We start from the raw sequence: 18,804 nt of genomic DNA on the forward strand, positions 1-18,804 counted from the left end.
AGACTATTGTTGGGCCTTCTTCATAATGGTTACAGTTGTGAGGCAACGCTGACTCCATACACTAATATTTACAAATATTACACTTTAACCTATAAAAGTATTTACCCAACCCTATTATTTACCTTGTGTACTTTGTTATCATTTTTGAGCACTAAGATAAGGCCTATGGCCAGTTGTGACTGATTAACCCTATATATGTAAATCTTTACTAGACAAGGGACACATTAAATACCTCTTTAATTATCAGTAGGAGTTAGTATGTCCACTGGTTATAGAACCTAATCAAACCTTATTCAGCTGTCCTGGTATCATGTCAATAGTCTTCTTTAGTGGAGTTAGGGAGGTTTATGCTCATGCTACTCAAATTCTCCCATTTGGTCCCCCTCAGGTTGGGTATCTTCCGCTGGATCGTTCCTGCAGGGGGTGAAGTGCCGCTAAGAATTCATTTTGCATCAACCAATGCTGGAAACTTTGACCAGACTCTGAACTTTGAGCTGCTGGGGACCCATCGTAGATACCAACTGTACTGTCGGGGAGTGTGCTCCTTTCCCACTATCAGCCAGGACCCCAAGTAAGCTTCCACATATAATAGACTATGCCACGGAACCTGTGCTGACTCTGTGGCATGATGATGCCGGTATATTCTTCAATTTATATGACATATCATGATACACTGAGCAGTTATTATCATTGTGCAGTATTGAATACCAGTGAGGTACTGCGATATTTGGAAATATATTGTGATAATATATATAGATAACTCCTAGTAACTATGCAAATGTAATGTGGGTTCATGACAACACTTTACAATAAATAGTCAAAGTCTTGAAATTGATTTTGTTTTCTTATGAAAGTGCAATTGAGCTCTTTCTGCATTGAGAATCCAGAACACATTCCAGCAGGAAATCAGAATCAACAGAGTTATCATTCATTGAAAAGCTACAATAATGGGGAATGTAAGTTAAAAATATATTAAGACATCAGTGTTTTGATTTTAGGGTTGTTTTCCCCCATCGCAAGGAGGAGGCAAAACCAGATGAAATTATCCAGAAGAAGTTCCTATTAAGCAGTAGAACCTTTGACTTTGGGCCTCTTCTGTGTGGTAAAACTAGGGAGAAGTAAGTGCTTCAGTATGTCTCCCACATGTTAGGTACCAACCTCTCCAAGGATCTAGCTAATGTCTTCTTGGCTGCAGAGGGGTAGTGTGATATGTGGCATGGGTTTACATGTTGGGGTTTACATGTTGGGGTTTACATGTTGGCAAGTGATTGCTTGTTAGTGAGTATATGTTTTATTTCTGATGCGGGTAAGTGTTGCATTGTATTGACAATACTGGATTTGGTAATATCAAACAATGTAGAAGTAATAACAAATATTCATGTCCGGGAACATTTGGGTAACAGTGATCATAACATGGTCTCATTTGAAATTAATAATCAAAAAACATAGGGCTGGGGGAGTCAGGGACGCGTTTAATAACCCATTCCCCTGCGTTTACTGACCTTGCACACGGCCACGCTCCTCTTCCTACGCGTGCCAGCCGCCCTCCTCCTCCACCTCGGGCTCCTCAGTGGAGAGGCTGAGACGCTCCGGTGAGGAGGTGCTGTGCCTTTCGCGGGGAGAGGCGGAGACAACCGGAGGAGCGGCCTGTGTGAGGGGAGAGCCGCAGAGAGCGTGCTCTGTGTGTGTGGGTGGGGGGGGGGGATTAGCGGGGGAGAGGGGGGTGAGCGGGCGGGTGGGGGGGGGGGGTGAGCGGGTGGGGGGTGAGGGAGAGCGCCGGGTGAGGGAGTGGCCTATGGGTGGTGAGAGCCGTGGGGAGCGCTCTCGGGGATGGTCAGCTGGGGGAGCGGCCTATGTGAGGGGAGAGCCGCAGAGAGCGTGGGGGTGGGGGGTGTGGTGTGTGTGTGTGTGTGTGTGTCTCTCTCTCTCCGTCGGCCCGTCACTCCGCCTCAGGCCAATGAGAGGTGTGCGGGGGCGGGCGGGCCAAGGGAGCAATCTCATTGGCCTGGCCCAAGGTCCAATGGGATTGCCGCTAGGGACACAGGGAGGGACACAGGGAGACACATACAGACACGGAAACATATGACGCTTTCAGAAATATATAGTAAAGATTAAGTCTAAACCAATGTGGCTAAATAAACGGGCAGAGGAGGAAATGGAAAAGAAGAGGTAGGCGTTTAGATTCTTTAAGTCAGAAGGGACAGAGGCATCATATCAGAATGATAAGAAATGTAACAGAATCTAACAAGAATTGCAAATGGCAATCAAATTAGCAAAAATGGATAATGAAAAAAGGATTGCAATAGAAAGTTAGATCAACCCTAAAAAATTCTTTAAGTATCTTAATAACAAAAAAATTAGAAAAGGAAATATAGGACCCTTTCAGTATGAGATGGGTAGGCAGATTATTGGAGATAAGGAAAAAGCAGAGTTATTAAACAAATTATTTGCCTTTGTATTTACCAGGGAAGAATCAATTTCAATACTAGTGCTTCAGTAGGAAGCCACAACCTTTATATTAACAAACAATTGGTTAACTGAGGAATAAGTTCATAGGCGGCTGGATAAAATTAAAGTAAATAAGGCACCTAACCCCGATGGCATACATCCAAGAGTTCTCAAGGAGTTAAGTTCAGTAATAGCCAAACCATTACATTTAATATTCAAGGATTCCATTTACACAGGCTCAGTATCACAAGATAGGCCTAAAGCAGACCTTGCGTCTATTTTTATAAAGGGAGCTAGATCACAACCGGGGAATTATAGACCCGTAAGCCTGACATCAATAGCGGGGAAGCTACTTGAAGGTTTAGTACGGGATAACATTCAGGAATACCTAATGGAAAACAAAATTATTAGTAATAGTCAGCATGGATTTATGAAGGATCGCTCGTGCCAAACTAGGGCGGTGCACTGCTAACAGGAAAGTATTGGAAATGTGTTTCTTGCTTACACCCCACTCACCAATTTCACACTTAGAATATGGTGCGCTTCACCCGGCTTTTTACAAGCAGTAGCGGGTGAACGTGCACCGCGGGAGGGGGGGTGGGGCGGCACAAATTCCCTGTGGGCAGCCAGCGGACTGCCCATGGAGCGTCCCTGGAGAGCGGGTCGGAACCGGAGATGTTATCTGTAATACAGACAGCACAAGGAGATAATATAAAAAGTTACAGAAGTGTGTTAAACAAAATGAGATATGGAATCAATGCCTTACAAAGCTTACATTTTAAATGCAATAATGAGAGCCTTACAGAATACAATAGGAACAAGTGCAGGACAGAGCACAATTGAGGGGGCAAGTACAACAGCAATGCGAGGAGGAGCCTCAGGGGTTAAGGAAGGGGTTAGTGTATCAACGATTGTGAATAGCAGCCTCTGCCCAGCACACCAGCCATCTGGATCTAAAACAGGACATCAGTTACAAGATAGCTTAGTTATAAGCATGTGTACGGTGAGTGCACTGAATGCTTATTTGCATTTACTTTGTATAAATAAACACCAGAGTAGTCCTCCTGGTGTGCTCTTCTGTTTTGTTTTTTTATTGTGAATATATGTTTGGCTTGTGTTGACATGGGAGAGTTATTAGATTTTGTTGGCATGATGCTAGATCCAATTGAATTCGGTAATATATTTTAGAGCATAACAGCTTGACTTGTGTTGACAGAGCTGGGCTATTAACAGATATTTCAAGAGTGTTTAAATACGGTAATAGAAAATTATTGGCCTCTATTGATTAAAAATGATTGTGGGATTAAGATGCCTGCGTTGTGTTGACATGAAGTCAGTGGCATGGAGGGGAGATTCCTGCCATTTGTTTACACAAAATAATCTACAAGGGTCTTAGCCTTAATCATTGGGTGATAGGTGCAGAAGGTACAGTACAATTGTGCTGATCACAGAAGTGAAGGGATCAATGTGATATAGTGGGAGGATGGAGGCAGATGTTTGATCTGTATATGTGTATGGGTTCTCTACAGGTACAAAGCAGGTCAATTTCCAGAAAACACGGAGAAAATAACAATCTGCAATGTGTCCCCCATGGATTCAGAGATCACTTTCTGCTTCCAACACGATATCAAAGCAGTTACCTTCATTCTGGACCCACCAGCCATGAACCTCAAACCCAATGAGAAGCAGGTAAAGATATGGCAAAGAGCCATTGTGTGTAAGGTTAGATTTAACAGTTAGTTTTTCACCTGTTGGTTTATTGTTGTATCATATTGTCTTTTATGTGTCTCGATCTCCGTCGGCTCTGCTGCATCTCGGTCTCTCTCTCCATTGGTAACATCTGATCCGTTGAAGAGTAGGACACATCTTGGCAGTTGTGCAAGAATTGGGGGAAATAGATCTTGTAGAAGAAAAATAATTTTTTTTTTTTTTTTTTTTTTTTGAAAAACAAAAGTTTTTTTGCCCTCTTCTGCAGTGAAGATGACAACATACTGTTTATACTGGTATAAGAAGATTCAATATAGTGCCATTTTGGTAATTTGTGGTCTAATTTTTAAACTTCCGCTTGCTGTTTAACTTTCTCTATCAACTCTAATATAGACTAGTTTTATGTTATGGCAGCATATTTTCCAGAGACTATAATGAAAAGGTGCACATAGACATATCATTTCTGAATTAGCCGAAATCCAGGATTATGCAATACATTTCTGTTCGTTAGGTTATAATCACAATTTTATATTACAATCCTATTTAAGCCAATGGGAGTTTCCATGCAATAGTTCCCTGATCAGCACTATTGCACTTTAATGAATAACCCAAAATGTCGTAAAAAGTACATGCACTATCACAGTGGTGGCCAACTCCAGTCCTCAAGGGCCACCAACAGGTCAGGTTTTAAGGATATCCCTGCTTCAGCACAGGTGGCTCAATCAGTGGTCCAGTCAAGAACTGGCACCTTTAAACAAGTGTCTTACAGTGTATAAAAGTGGTTTGGGGCACTAATCCCCATGTGTTGATAATTACACTATAATTCATGAGCATGGTACATTTTTAATTACTAGGAAATACACCATATACCCTAGAATACAGGGGAGTTTTTCCTATGTGCATTACACACACAGTATGCTCTAATTGCCTTAAACAGCACGTATCCATGGGGTAAGCAAAGGATACAGACCAGTGAATAAGCAAACCAACCACACACTTGGACACTACAACCAATAGATGGCAGTGTTCTCATTCTTGAACTAACTGCACTGACTTAATGACCCTGCACTCACCACAGAGGATTTTAAACACACTACTGTATTGTAAATACATCACAGCAACTTTATTATACACTTTGTAAATATATTATAGCAACTGCATATTTGTTGAATAAATACTTTATTGTTTTTGATTTTAAGAGTACATTAAGAGTTATACTACCATTTGGTAGTTCGAGTTACAGCTCAGAGATTTAATTAATTCTCTACACCCTCTTGTATCCCATCTGAATTAGTGCATATATATGGGAATCTTGTGTGTCTCCCTAACAAGGGAAACATTTGTGTTAAATGTCTATTCATATCCCACTTGCACCTCAGCAATACTACATCCTTTTAGATTAGATTTAGACGATTACTAGTTTGAGCGGTAGGACATTTGTCTGTCATTTAATTCTAACCCAATTGGGGGCGGTTTTAGGTCCCACAATGATGGATTTTCAAATGTTTGTGATCTGTGCAGGTTTATAGTTGCAGTAAGTTACAGCATTTTGATATTCTTGTCATGTATTGATTTTCCACCTCAGGAGCTTTCCATATGGGCATATCCCACCTCTCCTGGTTTATTTGAGGATAACATTGTATGCTGCATTAAAGACAACCCTGAGCCTGTCATATTCCATATCTGCTGCCGGGGAGTGCGTCCAGAGCTGGAACTAGATCGCAAGCAAGTGCACTTTGACAAACTACTTCTGCACAGGTAAGTTCTGAACCATTGTGAGAGTTACAGAGCAAAGGCAACGGGTGGTTAAGAAATAATGGGTCCTGCAGATATCAAAGAGAAAGGCCACTGCATTTCACAGGAATGGGTAGTGCAGGGGTGGCCAACTCCAGTCCTAAAGGGCCACCAACAGGCCAGGTATTAGGGATATCTCTGCTTCAGCAAAAGTGACTCAATCAGTGGCCCAGTCATTCTGACTGAGCCACTGATTGGGCCACTTGTGCTTAAGCAGGGATATCCTTAAAACCTGACCTGTTGGTGGCCCTTGAGGACTGGAGTGGACGACCTCTGAGGTAGTGTGTGAAAGAACTTGTCATGGAGCTCAACAGGATTCACAAATAGAAAGGTTTTTGAAATAGCCTTTGCCATCCCCTATAACAGAGATGTGACACATACCATTGGTTGCTATATTATTACGTGATTTCATATATTTAAAAAAAACGGTGTAAGCATTATTTTTAAATACTCCATGTTCCCCGCGCCACTGATCATAGTGCGGCAGCATTAAAGCACAAAGCCCATTTCTATTACAGTACGTACATTATGCACAGGGACTCTTTGACTTGTAAGAACATGGCTGTGTTTTCTTGTGCGGTCAGGGATTCTCTTTTACAGCGGAGACTTTAAGGCTCCCACGAGTGGGAACATACAAGAAAGATAGACAGGTAGCCAAACCAGAGGAGCATACAGCAATTTAAATCAAATCAACGTGAAGCGCTGGAATATCTGACATATGTTGTGTAATAGTTCAGTATTTTAGAACACTACTGATGCAAATGGAGCAGTAAATGCTCTTTGCTTTGACATTGAGGGTCATATTTACTAAACCGTACTACCCCAAGATACCTCCCTGCATCCCTTATTAAATAGGTCAACTTACATCCTATGCAAGCGACTGGGCTGGACGGTGTCTTCTGGCCTAGAAGGTGGGTTATGGAGTAAGGTATGTAGTAAAACTACTTGGTGAATCTGGCCCTAAATTGTTTTCTGCCTGCAGGAAGGAAACCAAGACACTCTTCCTTAGAAACAGCACCCTCTTGTCTGCCGCCTGGCGTGTGACGGGACTGGAGAATCTGGGTGATGATTTCTCAGTCACACAGGATCAGGGGATCATTGGACCTCGCTCAGAGTTTGGCTTACAGCTTCACTTCAAGGCACCCAGAGCCACCAATGTCAAGAAGTTCATTCGCCTAGAGGTACAATGTCCATGAATAAGATCTGCGACAGTCAGTCATGGTCAGACACAACGGCTGTAAGCTACTCAGTAATCAAGAGATTGTCCGTTTATTTGTAAAGCACCCACATATTCCGCAGCGCAGTACAATGGGGTACAGAGTAATGTATATAACAAAAAAACTGTTACATACGAGTAAGGGCGAACATGCACAAACAGATACAAAGGATTAGTGAGGGCCCTGCCCGTGAGAGCTTACAAACTGGAGGGAATGAGGGACATTGTTGAAACAAGAAGGTAAGGTGGCTGCTCATTGTGGGATGGAGGGTTCATTCTTATTTTCGTTGTCTTCTCCTCCCCATATCAGTCCTAAACTCTGTCTGTCAGGGCACCCAGCCTGAACAATCTGGGAATACTGTTCTGCAAGTAATTAAATTGGCTGCTTTATATATTTAGCCCAGTTACATCAGGTTACTGATATATACCTAAATGGCCGCAGAGCTGGTGGAGCAGGAAGTTTAGAGATGTAGAAGAGAAGAGAATGAAAAACAAGCTGTGGGGTACAGGAAGGAAGAAAACGTTGCCCTTTTTACTTTGTTTCTGTTAATATGATGGGCTTTTAATTTATACCTGAGTGCTGTGGACCTCCTATTTTGCTACAAATATATTCTTGTGGGGGGCTGCTAGTCCGTCCATGCGCACCTCTTCGAGATAAACTGTTTCATTACTCTTTTACTTTGTTTGCTTTTTGAGTGCCCCAGATAGCCTTTCTTTGGTATAGATATCCCCAATATTTTTTTTTTACAAAATAGAATATGAAATGGTGCAAATTGGTTCAAATTGGTGCAAATTGGTGCATACCTGGAGGGAAATTTAGAAAAAATGACGTAACGGTTAGATCATTTATAAATAACATACCCGCAGTCATACTCTCACCCCCTACCTTCCCCTCATCCTCTGTCACCACCCCCTCATCCTCTCAGCCCCCTCACCTCATCATCTCTCACCCCCATCCCCTCCCTGACATTCTCACCCCTTCTATCCCTCTCATTTTCTCTCTCCCCCCATCCCTCCCATTTTCTCTCCCTGCATCCCTCCCATTTTCTCCCCCCCATCCCTCCCATTTTCTCCTCCCCATCCCTCCCATTTTCTCCTCCCATTTTCTCCCCCCATTTTCTCCCCCCCATCCCTCCCATTTTCTCCTCCCATTTTCTCCCCCCCCATCCCTCCCATTTTCTCCTCCCATTTTCTCTCCCCCATCCTCTCCCTCCCATCCCACTCATTTTCACCCCCCCATCCCTCCCATTTTCACCCCCCATCCCTCCCATTTCCCCCCTCCCATCCTTCCCATTCCTCCCCCCCATCCCTCCCATTTTCACCCCCCCCATCCCTCCCATTTTCACCCCCCCCATCCCTCCCATTTTCACCCCCCCCATCCCTCCCATTTTCATCCCCCCCCATCCCTCCCATTTTCACCCCCCCCCCATCCCTCCCATTTTCACCCCCCCCCCCCATCCCTCCCATTTTCTCTCTCTCCCCCCCCCCCTCCCATTTTTATACATATTGATATTTATTCTTAAGGAATATATGATCACTTGGGAAATGGGAGGTAACACACACAGGGCCAAATGTACTATACATTGCTCAACCAGTTATTCCATTTAGCAAATCTGGTCTGTGGCCAGTAATCCACAAATGTGTGTGTGTGTCCCTGACATACTGTATAATATTAGGTACCAATGTAACAGCAAATCTGTGTGCAAAGCTTTGCCTCTATCTTAAAGCAGCAATCCAGACTGCTGGGCTTTTTTGTAAAAAGGGGTGAACGCTTGCTGCTTTAAGCATGATATCTGTCTTCCCCAGGTTTCTGATGTTGAAAATATTCTGGGGATTGTTCAGCTAGAAAACATTCAAATCTTTGCTGAGGCTTATGATGTGGCATTGGATATCAGCTTCCCCAAAGGTACAACTGTGAATTCTTACATTTAGATAGAGGTGCTTGCCGCATTGCTCTTAAAGGTACAAGAAGTCCCGTTAATAAGGCCTCCTGCACAGACCCTTTGCTCAAAACATGCACCATTACAAAACCAGGCAACACTCTGATCCTTGCAAGAGAAGAAAGAGCATGTACTCTATTCACAAGTCAAAAGAGGGAAAAACCGCAAGAGTCAGGCCAATGTAAGCAAAATTCAAAGGGCAATGCATATTGGAGCCAAGTATAATATGTAATAACATATAAGATATCCCCACATCTGCTGTATATACAGAAAGAAGCTATCCACTCATGTACATACAATTAACTTCAGTTCCTAGTACAGTACAGATAGAATCGTTCTCTATGTACAGATATGTATGAGGTGCTTTGGTGTCAATTACAAGGAAGTGGTCTTTGATCTATTATACACAAATATAGGCTGTTTTCTAAGCTTTCGCAATCATATTTAAGAGCCCCCACTATCTCACTTCCTGCAGGTACAGACGGCGGCTTAGACTTCGGGGTGGTGAAGGTGACTGATGAAGTTAAACACACCCTTTCACTAAAGAACAAAGGGAAATACGAGATTGGCTTCAGGTATCTATTGACTGATTGATGGATACAAAATAGAATTGTCAGCACAACCTACACAGTATATTTTAATTAGGGAAAGAAAATTAATTAATATTACCAGGAGGAACACAAAATGATATTGGAGCAGTGAATTCTGTTATATAGCATTATTAATTCTAGTTATAACTGTGTGTTTCTCCATACAGCCAAAAAGATCTCTTCAGCTCATATACAAAAATAGAAAATACCCCCTCGTATCCTATACACAAGAAGTCACATAATAGCCCTTCACATAAAGTCGGGGAATAACATACTGTAGATTAAATCTATGTACATGTCATTCGTGTCATTAGCAATCACTGAAGCAGTATAATGTTAAATACTGTACATGCTTTTACACTTAACACTCAGAATTACTGTGCCATGTTTGTTCGATTCTAACAGCCTCTAGCATATTTATAAAGAGGAGATGTTGGCCCATATTTGCTAACTGGCGCTGTTCCATAACATACCTTCCGTAATGTAATAGCACCTCTTAGTAAATATGGGCCACTGCTGGTGCTTTTCTTTTCTTACATTGTTCAATTGTTTAATGTCCCGTTTCCCCGTTTCGGATAGAAGGACCTTCAGTGCATTTCTTGGCAATGGGTTTCTGTCCCCTCCTGCAGCAATGGAGTAACAATTGGAATTAAACACAAACCAAGATAGCAAGGGGAGCAAAACACAAACCCCAGGGTTTCTTGCTGCTATGCAGTTCTAGTTTCCAATAGATTTACCGTGTATTTTCCTCTTTCCGCTTGCCAGTTTCTCCATGCAAGCCACAGGTCCTGGGATGCCAGATCTGAACTCCATCTTCTCTATCCTGCCCCAGAAAGGGGCTCTGGCCCCCAATGACCGTGCCACCCAAGTACAGGTCCTTTTTCAATCCAAGAGGGAAGTGGAGATTGCTGACAAACCCATTTTGCGATGCCAGGTGAGGGACTTGTGTAAGGGGATTTCCACCTCATGGTCTAATGCTGCACAGTACATACTGTATGATGGAGGTCGTACACCTTTGTATGTTATGTCATTTATGTTTATTCATACAAAGCAAAATGAATGTACCGAGCAACCAATTAGTTTAGTAATGCATTATATATTATTCTCTCTCTCTCTCTCTCTCTCTCTCTCTCTCTCTCTCTCTCTCTCTCTCTCTCTCTCTCTCTCTCTCTCTCGTATAATAAGGGGTAGGGTACAATGGTTACACAGTACATGAATTATAGGGGGTAGGGTATAATGATTGCACGGTACATAGGTAACAGTTACACACAGGGATGTGGGGGTTTGTGGTCGTCTCTCAGCCTGTGGCAGGTGCTGATATAGTGTGCAGCTAGTTCTGCTGTGGTTTCATCTTCTCCCAGGAGGATCGCTATTTTTTAGTTCTCTTCTATATTGTTAAAGTTCTGGATAAGAGCTGTGACTTTCTCCAGGTGGGCGCTCCTCACTTCAGAGTATTGAGTGCAATGCAACAGGAAGTGTGTTTCATCTTCTACCTCTCCTAGCTCACATCTTTGGCACAGTCATCTCCCGGGGCTACCAGTTCTGTCTGTGTCTGACTGTATCTCTCACACACCTCTCCTAGCTCACATCGCTGGCAGTCTCATCTCCCGGGGCTTCCAGTTCTGTCTGTGTCTGCCTGTGTCTCTCACACACCTCTCCTAGCTCACATCGCTGGCACAGTCTCTTATCCCGGGGCTTCCAGTTCTGTCTGTGTCTGCCTGTGTCTCTCACACACCTCTCCTAGCTCACATCGCTGGCACAGTCTCATCTCCCAGGGCTTCCAGTTCTGTCTGTGTCTACCGGTTTCTCTCACACACCTCTCCTAGCTCACATCGCTGGCACAGTCTCTTATCCCGGGGCTTCCAGTTCTGTCTGTGTCTGCCTGTTTCTATTTCCATGCTGTGGGCGCCCATTCTGACTGACCCAAGGCCTGTCTCTGCTTAGGGTCTCTCTCTCTCTCTCTCTCTCTCTCTCTCTCAATATAATATTTTGTCTACTCCAATTTCACCTCTACTGAACTTGCAGTACATGGGAGCAGTCATTTAATGGAATTTTGGAGGTTGTCTTTTTACAAAGCAAACCAATTAAGTCTGAGCACTGTAGAGTTGTAGGATTAAACGACTCTTGGTTACAAAAGAGCTTGAAGGGGGAGGGGAGTGTTGGGCTTAGTGCTGTACTTTTATGACGATCTTTATGTGACCCCAATTATCTACAGTTTTGGGGGACAGAGTGAGGACAATTGAGCTTATACCCTTGTAGTTGCTTCCGTGTCACTACTATCTCTGGATGCATATTCAATAGGCTGATTGTTCTTCTGTATTTTTTAATTTATAAAGAAAATGGCTGGGAAAATATCAGAATGACGAAAAAAGCAAAGCAGCCTCAAATTATGGTGTATATTTTCCTGCTATTAAGTGTTGAAGAACGAAAATGGGAATTCAAATTGAGCACCTTTTTTATTTGGATTTGATATATAACTGCATCTAATCTCTGTGTCACTGTATGTATATTGGTAGGTTGCTAACCATATACACATGGCTCTACTGTATATAGACACTAAATAAGATAATACAGGGGAAAGTAAACATTGGTAGAAGGCTTGCCATGCCAAAAAGCTAACAATGGAAGTACAGCACTGGGAGACTTACGGAGATTGCAGGAGTGTACATGTACTGTAAGTACACCGGTGCAAAGAGAATGAGGAATGAACACATCTCTAAACAGTATCATAGTTGTGTTTTTCAGTTAATTAAATGTTTCATTAGAATGTGAGCTTTCAGGTGGCTGCTGATAGGGATAGGGAGAAAAGCGTATGGCACGCATTATGATTACTGTTTTTTGTAGTGGCGACAGTTTATTCTGCAGTGCATTGTATTGGGAAATGACAGACCGTAACGTACAGTTCCCGTACCAATAACCTAGATTTATAGCATAGTTAGAGGTTACTGACTACATACATGTAACGTACGTGCTTGCCACAAGCTGGTACCGTACCGCGGGGCTGAGGTGGGGATGTATAGGCACCGACCTTAGGCCACGGAGTCAGGTCCGGAGTGCGGATTCCATAGTCAGACATAGCCAGGTCAGGATTGGAGAAAGTAGGGTTAACGTTATCCAGGCAGGGGTCAAGGCAGGCGGCATAGGAGAGGTGGTCGGGGAAACAAGCCGAGGTCATCAACAGGAAATCTTGGGTGAAGGTACTTCAACATAAGAGGCTAGAACCTTGAAAGAAGCCACTGCAGCGGAGATGCTTCAGCGAAGGTGCTGCAGTGCGTCAGGAAAAGGCCAGGAGTAAACTCCACTTGGAGGAAGCAGGAACCAGAAGTGCAGACACGCCACAGGAAACGCTGGGGAAACCAGCGTAGCCGCTTCAGCGCGGCGAAGTCTGCCAGGAACAAGGAAGCAGCGCCGAGGCTACTATGCAAGAAGCCCTAGGCAGCAAGGGACTAGGCACAGGATACAAGGCACAAGGAGGCAAAGCAGGCCAAACAGAGAGTCTGTGACAAGCACAGTTACTTACAACTTGGATTGCAAAGTCTATGTCCAGCAACTTCCTGCGGCCGGGGCAGTCACTAAATAGCACAGGAGGCCAATCAGGCCAGAGCTGCACAGGAGGCAGCAAGAGGCAGGTGATTGCAGAAACAGGGAATAGTTTGTCTGGAACCTTCAAAGCTCCGGATGGATGGGCTCCAGCCAAACCCAGGAGCGGATTCCTGACAATACATTAGTGACTGCTTAAATCTTGGTCTGTGTTTCTGTGCAAGTTATATCACATTTCTGCACCTCCCATGTATCCATGCATGGATTTCCCTGAGAAACCGCATCTGATAATTGATGATTGTTGTTTGAGCTGACATGGGTCAGACGAGATAAAAGCTTTTCCTGATAATGGCATTTTTCTTACTAGATTTAAAGCGCCTGGCTTCTGCCAGCATTTTTGCGTCTCCCCGAGGCATCAAAGGCTGATTTGCATTCATTTTTTTTAAGCTTCTACACCACTTTACAGGAAGAATGATGTTCTGAAGTGTAACTTTATTAACAGAGGCAATTAGATGTTTAATATATTAGTGTGTGTGTCTATCATTTATTTCTAATTCCATGTATGCCCATAAGCAACATTTCTTGTGTTTTCATAATATGGTTGAGGTTCAACTTTTCAAGCCCCTATTTATTCCTCCTATAATGGGCAGTTTGACAAGGTGCACTGTAGTCCAGTCACATTGATTGCTAGTCAGGTTTGGCCTTCATAGATGGCACTTTTGGAAAGGGCATGTGTTCAATCTTTTTATTTCAAGCTAGTCATATGACTTGTGACATTTGCTTGCTGTATAAGAGGTTAGGCTATGTACTGAATAGGGGGCACTCACGATACTGACGTCCTGCCACTGGTGCTCATGAATCAAGTATCCAGACGGAACATGGATCAGGACACTTCAGCAACTGAATATCGATAGATGGCAGACTAACCTCTTAACTATGAGAAAAAGTACCCAGGCACGCCAGTGGTCTTGGTGAAGGAAAATAAATATTTATTTGAACAGGGTCAACATTTCGGTGCAACCTTGGTCCGAGGTTGCATCGAAATATTGAACCTGTATGGTGGAGGGATTTTGTCACTTTTATACTCACCATAATTTACTTTGTGTGGTTGTGGCCGCTACCAGCTTCCCTTTGCACAGCCAATAACCAACCTCACACTGATGAGACCCAAAAAGGTCGAAACAGCTGTCTGTCTCGCTTCTCGGCCTTTTGGCTAAGATCAAGTGTAGTGTCTATCCTACCTGTGGCAGGAGTAGGATGGACAGTGGCACACATTTGGACCTATGGCCTGGTCAAGAGGTGGGATGAGCCCAAGATTTTTTTGGGTCCCTGCATTTTTTATTAGTATTTTAGAAAAACATAGAAGGGATACAGAAAATAGAAAGGGGGGGAGGTAGCAAAGTTTCGACAAAAATATCATAATATATATTATCAAACAGTAACACCAACAACGTACACTACACACAATAATCAAATCTCTGAAAGGGAATGCATCTCTCCACCCGTATATTGGCAAGTAGCTCGTGCAACTCATTGGATCTTTTCCTTCTTTGGGTATAACTATCAAATTTGCTTCAGACATTTGTATAGGAATCTGGGTACCCTTTCATAAACTACTGAACAGGTCTAGAAGGTGTGGAGCTAAAATCTTAAATTATTTTTTAGAATAAATATTGGAGCGCCCGTCGGGCCTGGGGCTTTTGAGGGTTTCCAACCCTTGATAACTTCTCCTAATTCTAATATATTTATCTTAGCATTAAGACCCTTCAGATCTTCCGTGGACACATTTGGAAGATCACAATAATGTAAATAACTATCTATTTGTTCTATGGATGTTTTATAGAGATTAGGGTCTGATGAATCTAGATTATACAATTTATTATAATATTCAGAAATCTCCTCAGCAGTTTGAAAAGGGTTACAGGTTACCTCCCCATTACTCCGTCTTATCGCTGAGACTTGCGTTTTAGTCCTAAGGCTAAGGCCCCACTCCCTCCGTCAGCGCGCCAGCTCTGCATACAGGCAGGGCGCTGACAGACACAGACCACGATATGCGGTCTGTAGGGAGCCGGGGAGGGGCGTGGTTTAAGCAGAGGGGGGCGTGGTTTAAGCGGAGGGACACGCTACCCCCCCCCCTCCACGGGCTGAGGCTCGGGCTCCCGGGCTGCAGGACGGAGCTGCTGCGGGCTGCCCTACTCACACGCTGACACTCAGGCACACACACACTCGGGCACACACAGACAGGCACTCAGGCACACACATACACACACACAGATAGGCACTCATGCACACACACGCACTTAGGCACACACATACACACACACAGATAGGCACATATACACACACATATACACACACAGACAGGCACTCAGACACACACATACACACACACTGACAGGCACTCACGCTGCTTTCCCCCCACACTCTCCTCCCCTCCTCCTGAAGCCACCCCTCCTCATTGGCTCACAGCCACACCACGTGACGCATCGACGCTTGGGATTACAATTCTCTTGAATCCCCTGGCGGCTGACGCGTCACAGCGTGTAGTGAGCTGTGCCGTGAGGGGGGACTGGGACCGGCTCCGCAGGATTCCCCTGTTGGTTGGGAACGCTCGTGCGGCCGCCTGCGCCGCCGGGCGCAGCGGGTCCCAGGCCTAACCCCTCTTACTTTATTTATGAGTATCTTATCTGCTTTATTACCTGTATCATAGTAGATATGATGGGTCCACTTTAGTGCCTTTTCTGTATCTTCCATTCTTAATCTATGTAATTCATCTCTGGTCTGGCGTAGAAGTTTATAAATGTTCCTGCATGGGTGCTTTTTATGCTCCTGTTCTAACTCCATTCTTTTTGTTGTTAACGTTCCCTGGTTGAGATTTTTTATTTTTTTCCTATATGAGGCTACTAGCTGATATACCCGGCGTTGCCCGGAGGCAGGGGGGGGGGCGTGAAAGGCAGGGGGGGGTGGCGTGAAAGGCAGGGGGGGGTGGCGTGAAAGGCAGGGGGGGGGGGCGTGAAAGGCAGGGGGGGCGTGAAAGGCAGGGGGGGGTGGCGTGAAAGGCGGGGGGTGGCGTGAAAGGCAGGGGGGGTGGCGTGAAAGGCAGGGGGGGTGGCGTGAAAGGCAGGGGGGGTGGCGTGAAAGGCAGGGGGGGTGTGGCGTTAAAGGCAGGGGGGGTGTGGCGTGAAAGGCAGGGGGGGTGGCGTGAAAGGCGGGGGGGCGTGAAAGGCAGGGGGGGGCGTGAAAGGCAGGGGGGGGCGTGAAAGGCGGGGGGGGGCGTGAAAGGCAGGGGGGGGCGTGAAAGGCAGGGGGGGGCGTGAAAGGCAGGAGGGGGCGTGAAAGGCAGGGGGGGGGCGTGAAAGGCAGGGGGGGGGGCGACACACACAGTGTCACACACACACACAGTGTCACACACACAGTGAGACACACACACGGCAGCCAGAGGGTTAAAAGTCATCCGAGGCTCCGCCCCGTGACGTAACCTAATGACGTTCCACGCCCCGGGGTCCTCCTGACGTAACCGCCTTTCGGTGTGTGTGTGAACCGAGCGCGGCAACACCCGGCGAGCGGCGTCAGGAGGGGGAAAGGCCGGAGAGGGGACCGCGCGGGGAGAGCGTGCCTGTACGTGCCGTGCGTCAGGCGGCGCGTGCGCGCGCAGGGGGTATTAGAGGGAGGGAGGGGGGAGCCGGGCACCGGGAGAGAGTGGAGCTGCGCGCAGGTGAGACCGGGGGTCAGGGAGGCTGTGACACCTACCTCTACTTCCGGCCGCCGCCATCTTCTCACTCGGCGCCGCGAGGGAGGAAGGGGGTCCTTCCGGGCGCCGCCATCTTAGGCGCCGCGAGGTAGCCTGCCTGGCCACTGCCTGTTCCCCTGCCGGGGATGGACGGAGCGCCGGGAGGGAGAGGTGAGCGGAGGGAGGGAGAGGTGAGCGGAGGGAGAGGTGAGCGGAGGGAGGGAGAGGTGAGCGGAGGGAGGGGAGAGATGAGCGGTGTGTGTGTGTGTGTGTGTGTGTGTGACACTATGTGTGTGTGTGACACTATGTGTGTGTGTGACACTGTGTGTGTGTGTGACACTGTGTGTGTGTGTGTGTGTGTGGCGCGCCGAGGGGGAAGAGAGTGGCAGTTGGGTGACGTCAGACCCACCAATCTGATTGGCCAGAGGCTGAGGACCAATCGGATTCACCGCAGCAAGTACCAACCTTTCGATTTTATATATTAAGATAGGGAAAAAAATAGTTTTTTGGCTTTATGGGCTTCCCATAGGGCAGTCGGGGGTCTCAACTGAACCTTTATTTATCTTGAAATAATCTACCAGTGAGTTCCCTATATCCTTCTCGATCTCAATCTGATTCAAAAGCGAGTCATTTAAAATGCCACTGGAAAACCTTGGGTCTAATAAAGTGGGGTTTCCGAACCATTTCTACCGGGGCATGGTCCGACCATGTTATAGGACCTATATTTGTCTGAGTGACTCGATCCAAAAGATTCACAGAGACAAAGATATAATACATTCTTGTATAGATATCATGAGGGGGAGAATAAAATGTATAATCTCTTTGGTTTTTATTTTTAATGTGCCAAGCGTCTTCGAATCTGAATTCTTTTGTCAGCTTCCTAAAACTTTTTGATTTGTTGAGTACTTCATTAGCTAACTTTTAATTTAGTGACGAGGACTTTTCTAGGTTGGGGTTCTGGGTCATATCTGGGAAATAGGGGACCTCTCTTAGCTGTGTTTAGGTGGAGGAGGTTTGTATGTAGATGAGATCTCTTCTATCTACAAGTAAGAGGGTAAGGGACAAATATCTGTGTTTAGGACATAAGATGTACTGATCTATACACAAATGAGAGAACATGAGGGGGTCTCGTTTGCTCGATTTGAACTTTTATTTAAAATAATCCGTAATAGCATATTGTCAAGTAGAACATTGAAGGAAATTTTTATTGGAACAGCATAACTCTTAATCTCTGTCTTGCTCCAGGTAATTGAGCCCAACCAGAGTGAGGGAGGTGAGACAATTGCAACTATCCCAATACGAGTGTCAGTGCACTCCATTTTCTCTAAGTATCGTCTCTGCCCATCTTCGGACATTAATTTTGGTGCCTTGGTGCTGGGAAGTCGCAAGCTGTGCTCTCTCACACTGGAGAACCTCAGCCCGCTGGAGTTGCGCTACAATGTCGGCAAGCTGTTGGGAGAGGTGATGATCCAGCCTGTCAAGAAGGGGTAAGGAGGAGCTTGGTGTCACATAAGCATAAACACTAACACTGAAAATGCCTATTTGGGCAAGTTCACCAAGTGGCTGCTGTTTCTGTACCTGTAAGTGTGTATCTCTCAGAGCTGCTCCCATTGTGATCTATATTTACTAAACAGTGCTATTTCATGAGACACATTTGGGTTCCGGTAGACACCTCACAGTCCATTCAAGTGAATAAGCATCGCTTAGGAAATATAGCTTTGTATGTCTCTCTTAGGACTGCCCATGATACATGGCTGCCTAAAGTGTGTGTATCACTTGGTTCTGTTCATAGAGAATATCGCTGTCTAGGGTGCTCTCGTTGTATAAACCTCGCTGTCT

At 45.2% G+C, this 18,804-nt stretch overlaps 1 protein-coding gene across 4 annotated transcripts in view; it reads left to right on the forward strand.

Annotated features, from left to right (window-relative positions):
* Positions 1-18,804, forward strand: part of HYDIN (HYDIN axonemal central pair apparatus protein) — a 165,755-nt gene that overhangs the window by 103,393 nt on the left and 43,558 nt on the right. For all 4 annotated transcript variants that reach the window (XM_075576578.1, XM_075576577.1, XM_075576575.1 and 1 more), the window contains 9 exons: positions 389-571; positions 999-1,118; positions 3,978-4,137; positions 5,741-5,913; positions 6,932-7,130; positions 8,972-9,071; positions 9,581-9,680; positions 10,461-10,629; positions 18,211-18,452. In XM_075576578.1, coding sequence (XP_075432693.1) covers positions 389-571; positions 999-1,118; positions 3,978-4,137; positions 5,741-5,913; positions 6,932-7,130; positions 8,972-9,071; positions 9,581-9,680; positions 10,461-10,629; positions 18,211-18,452 — 1,446 coding nt within the window. The remainder of the gene's footprint in view (positions 1-388; positions 572-998; positions 1,119-3,977; positions 4,138-5,740; positions 5,914-6,931; positions 7,131-8,971; positions 9,072-9,580; positions 9,681-10,460; positions 10,630-18,210; positions 18,453-18,804) is intronic.

This window comes from Ascaphus truei, chromosome 19 (assembly GCF_040206685.1).
Source record: "Ascaphus truei isolate aAscTru1 chromosome 19, aAscTru1.hap1, whole genome shotgun sequence".
NCBI classification, from domain to species: Eukaryota; Metazoa; Chordata; class Amphibia; order Anura; family Ascaphidae; genus Ascaphus; species Ascaphus truei.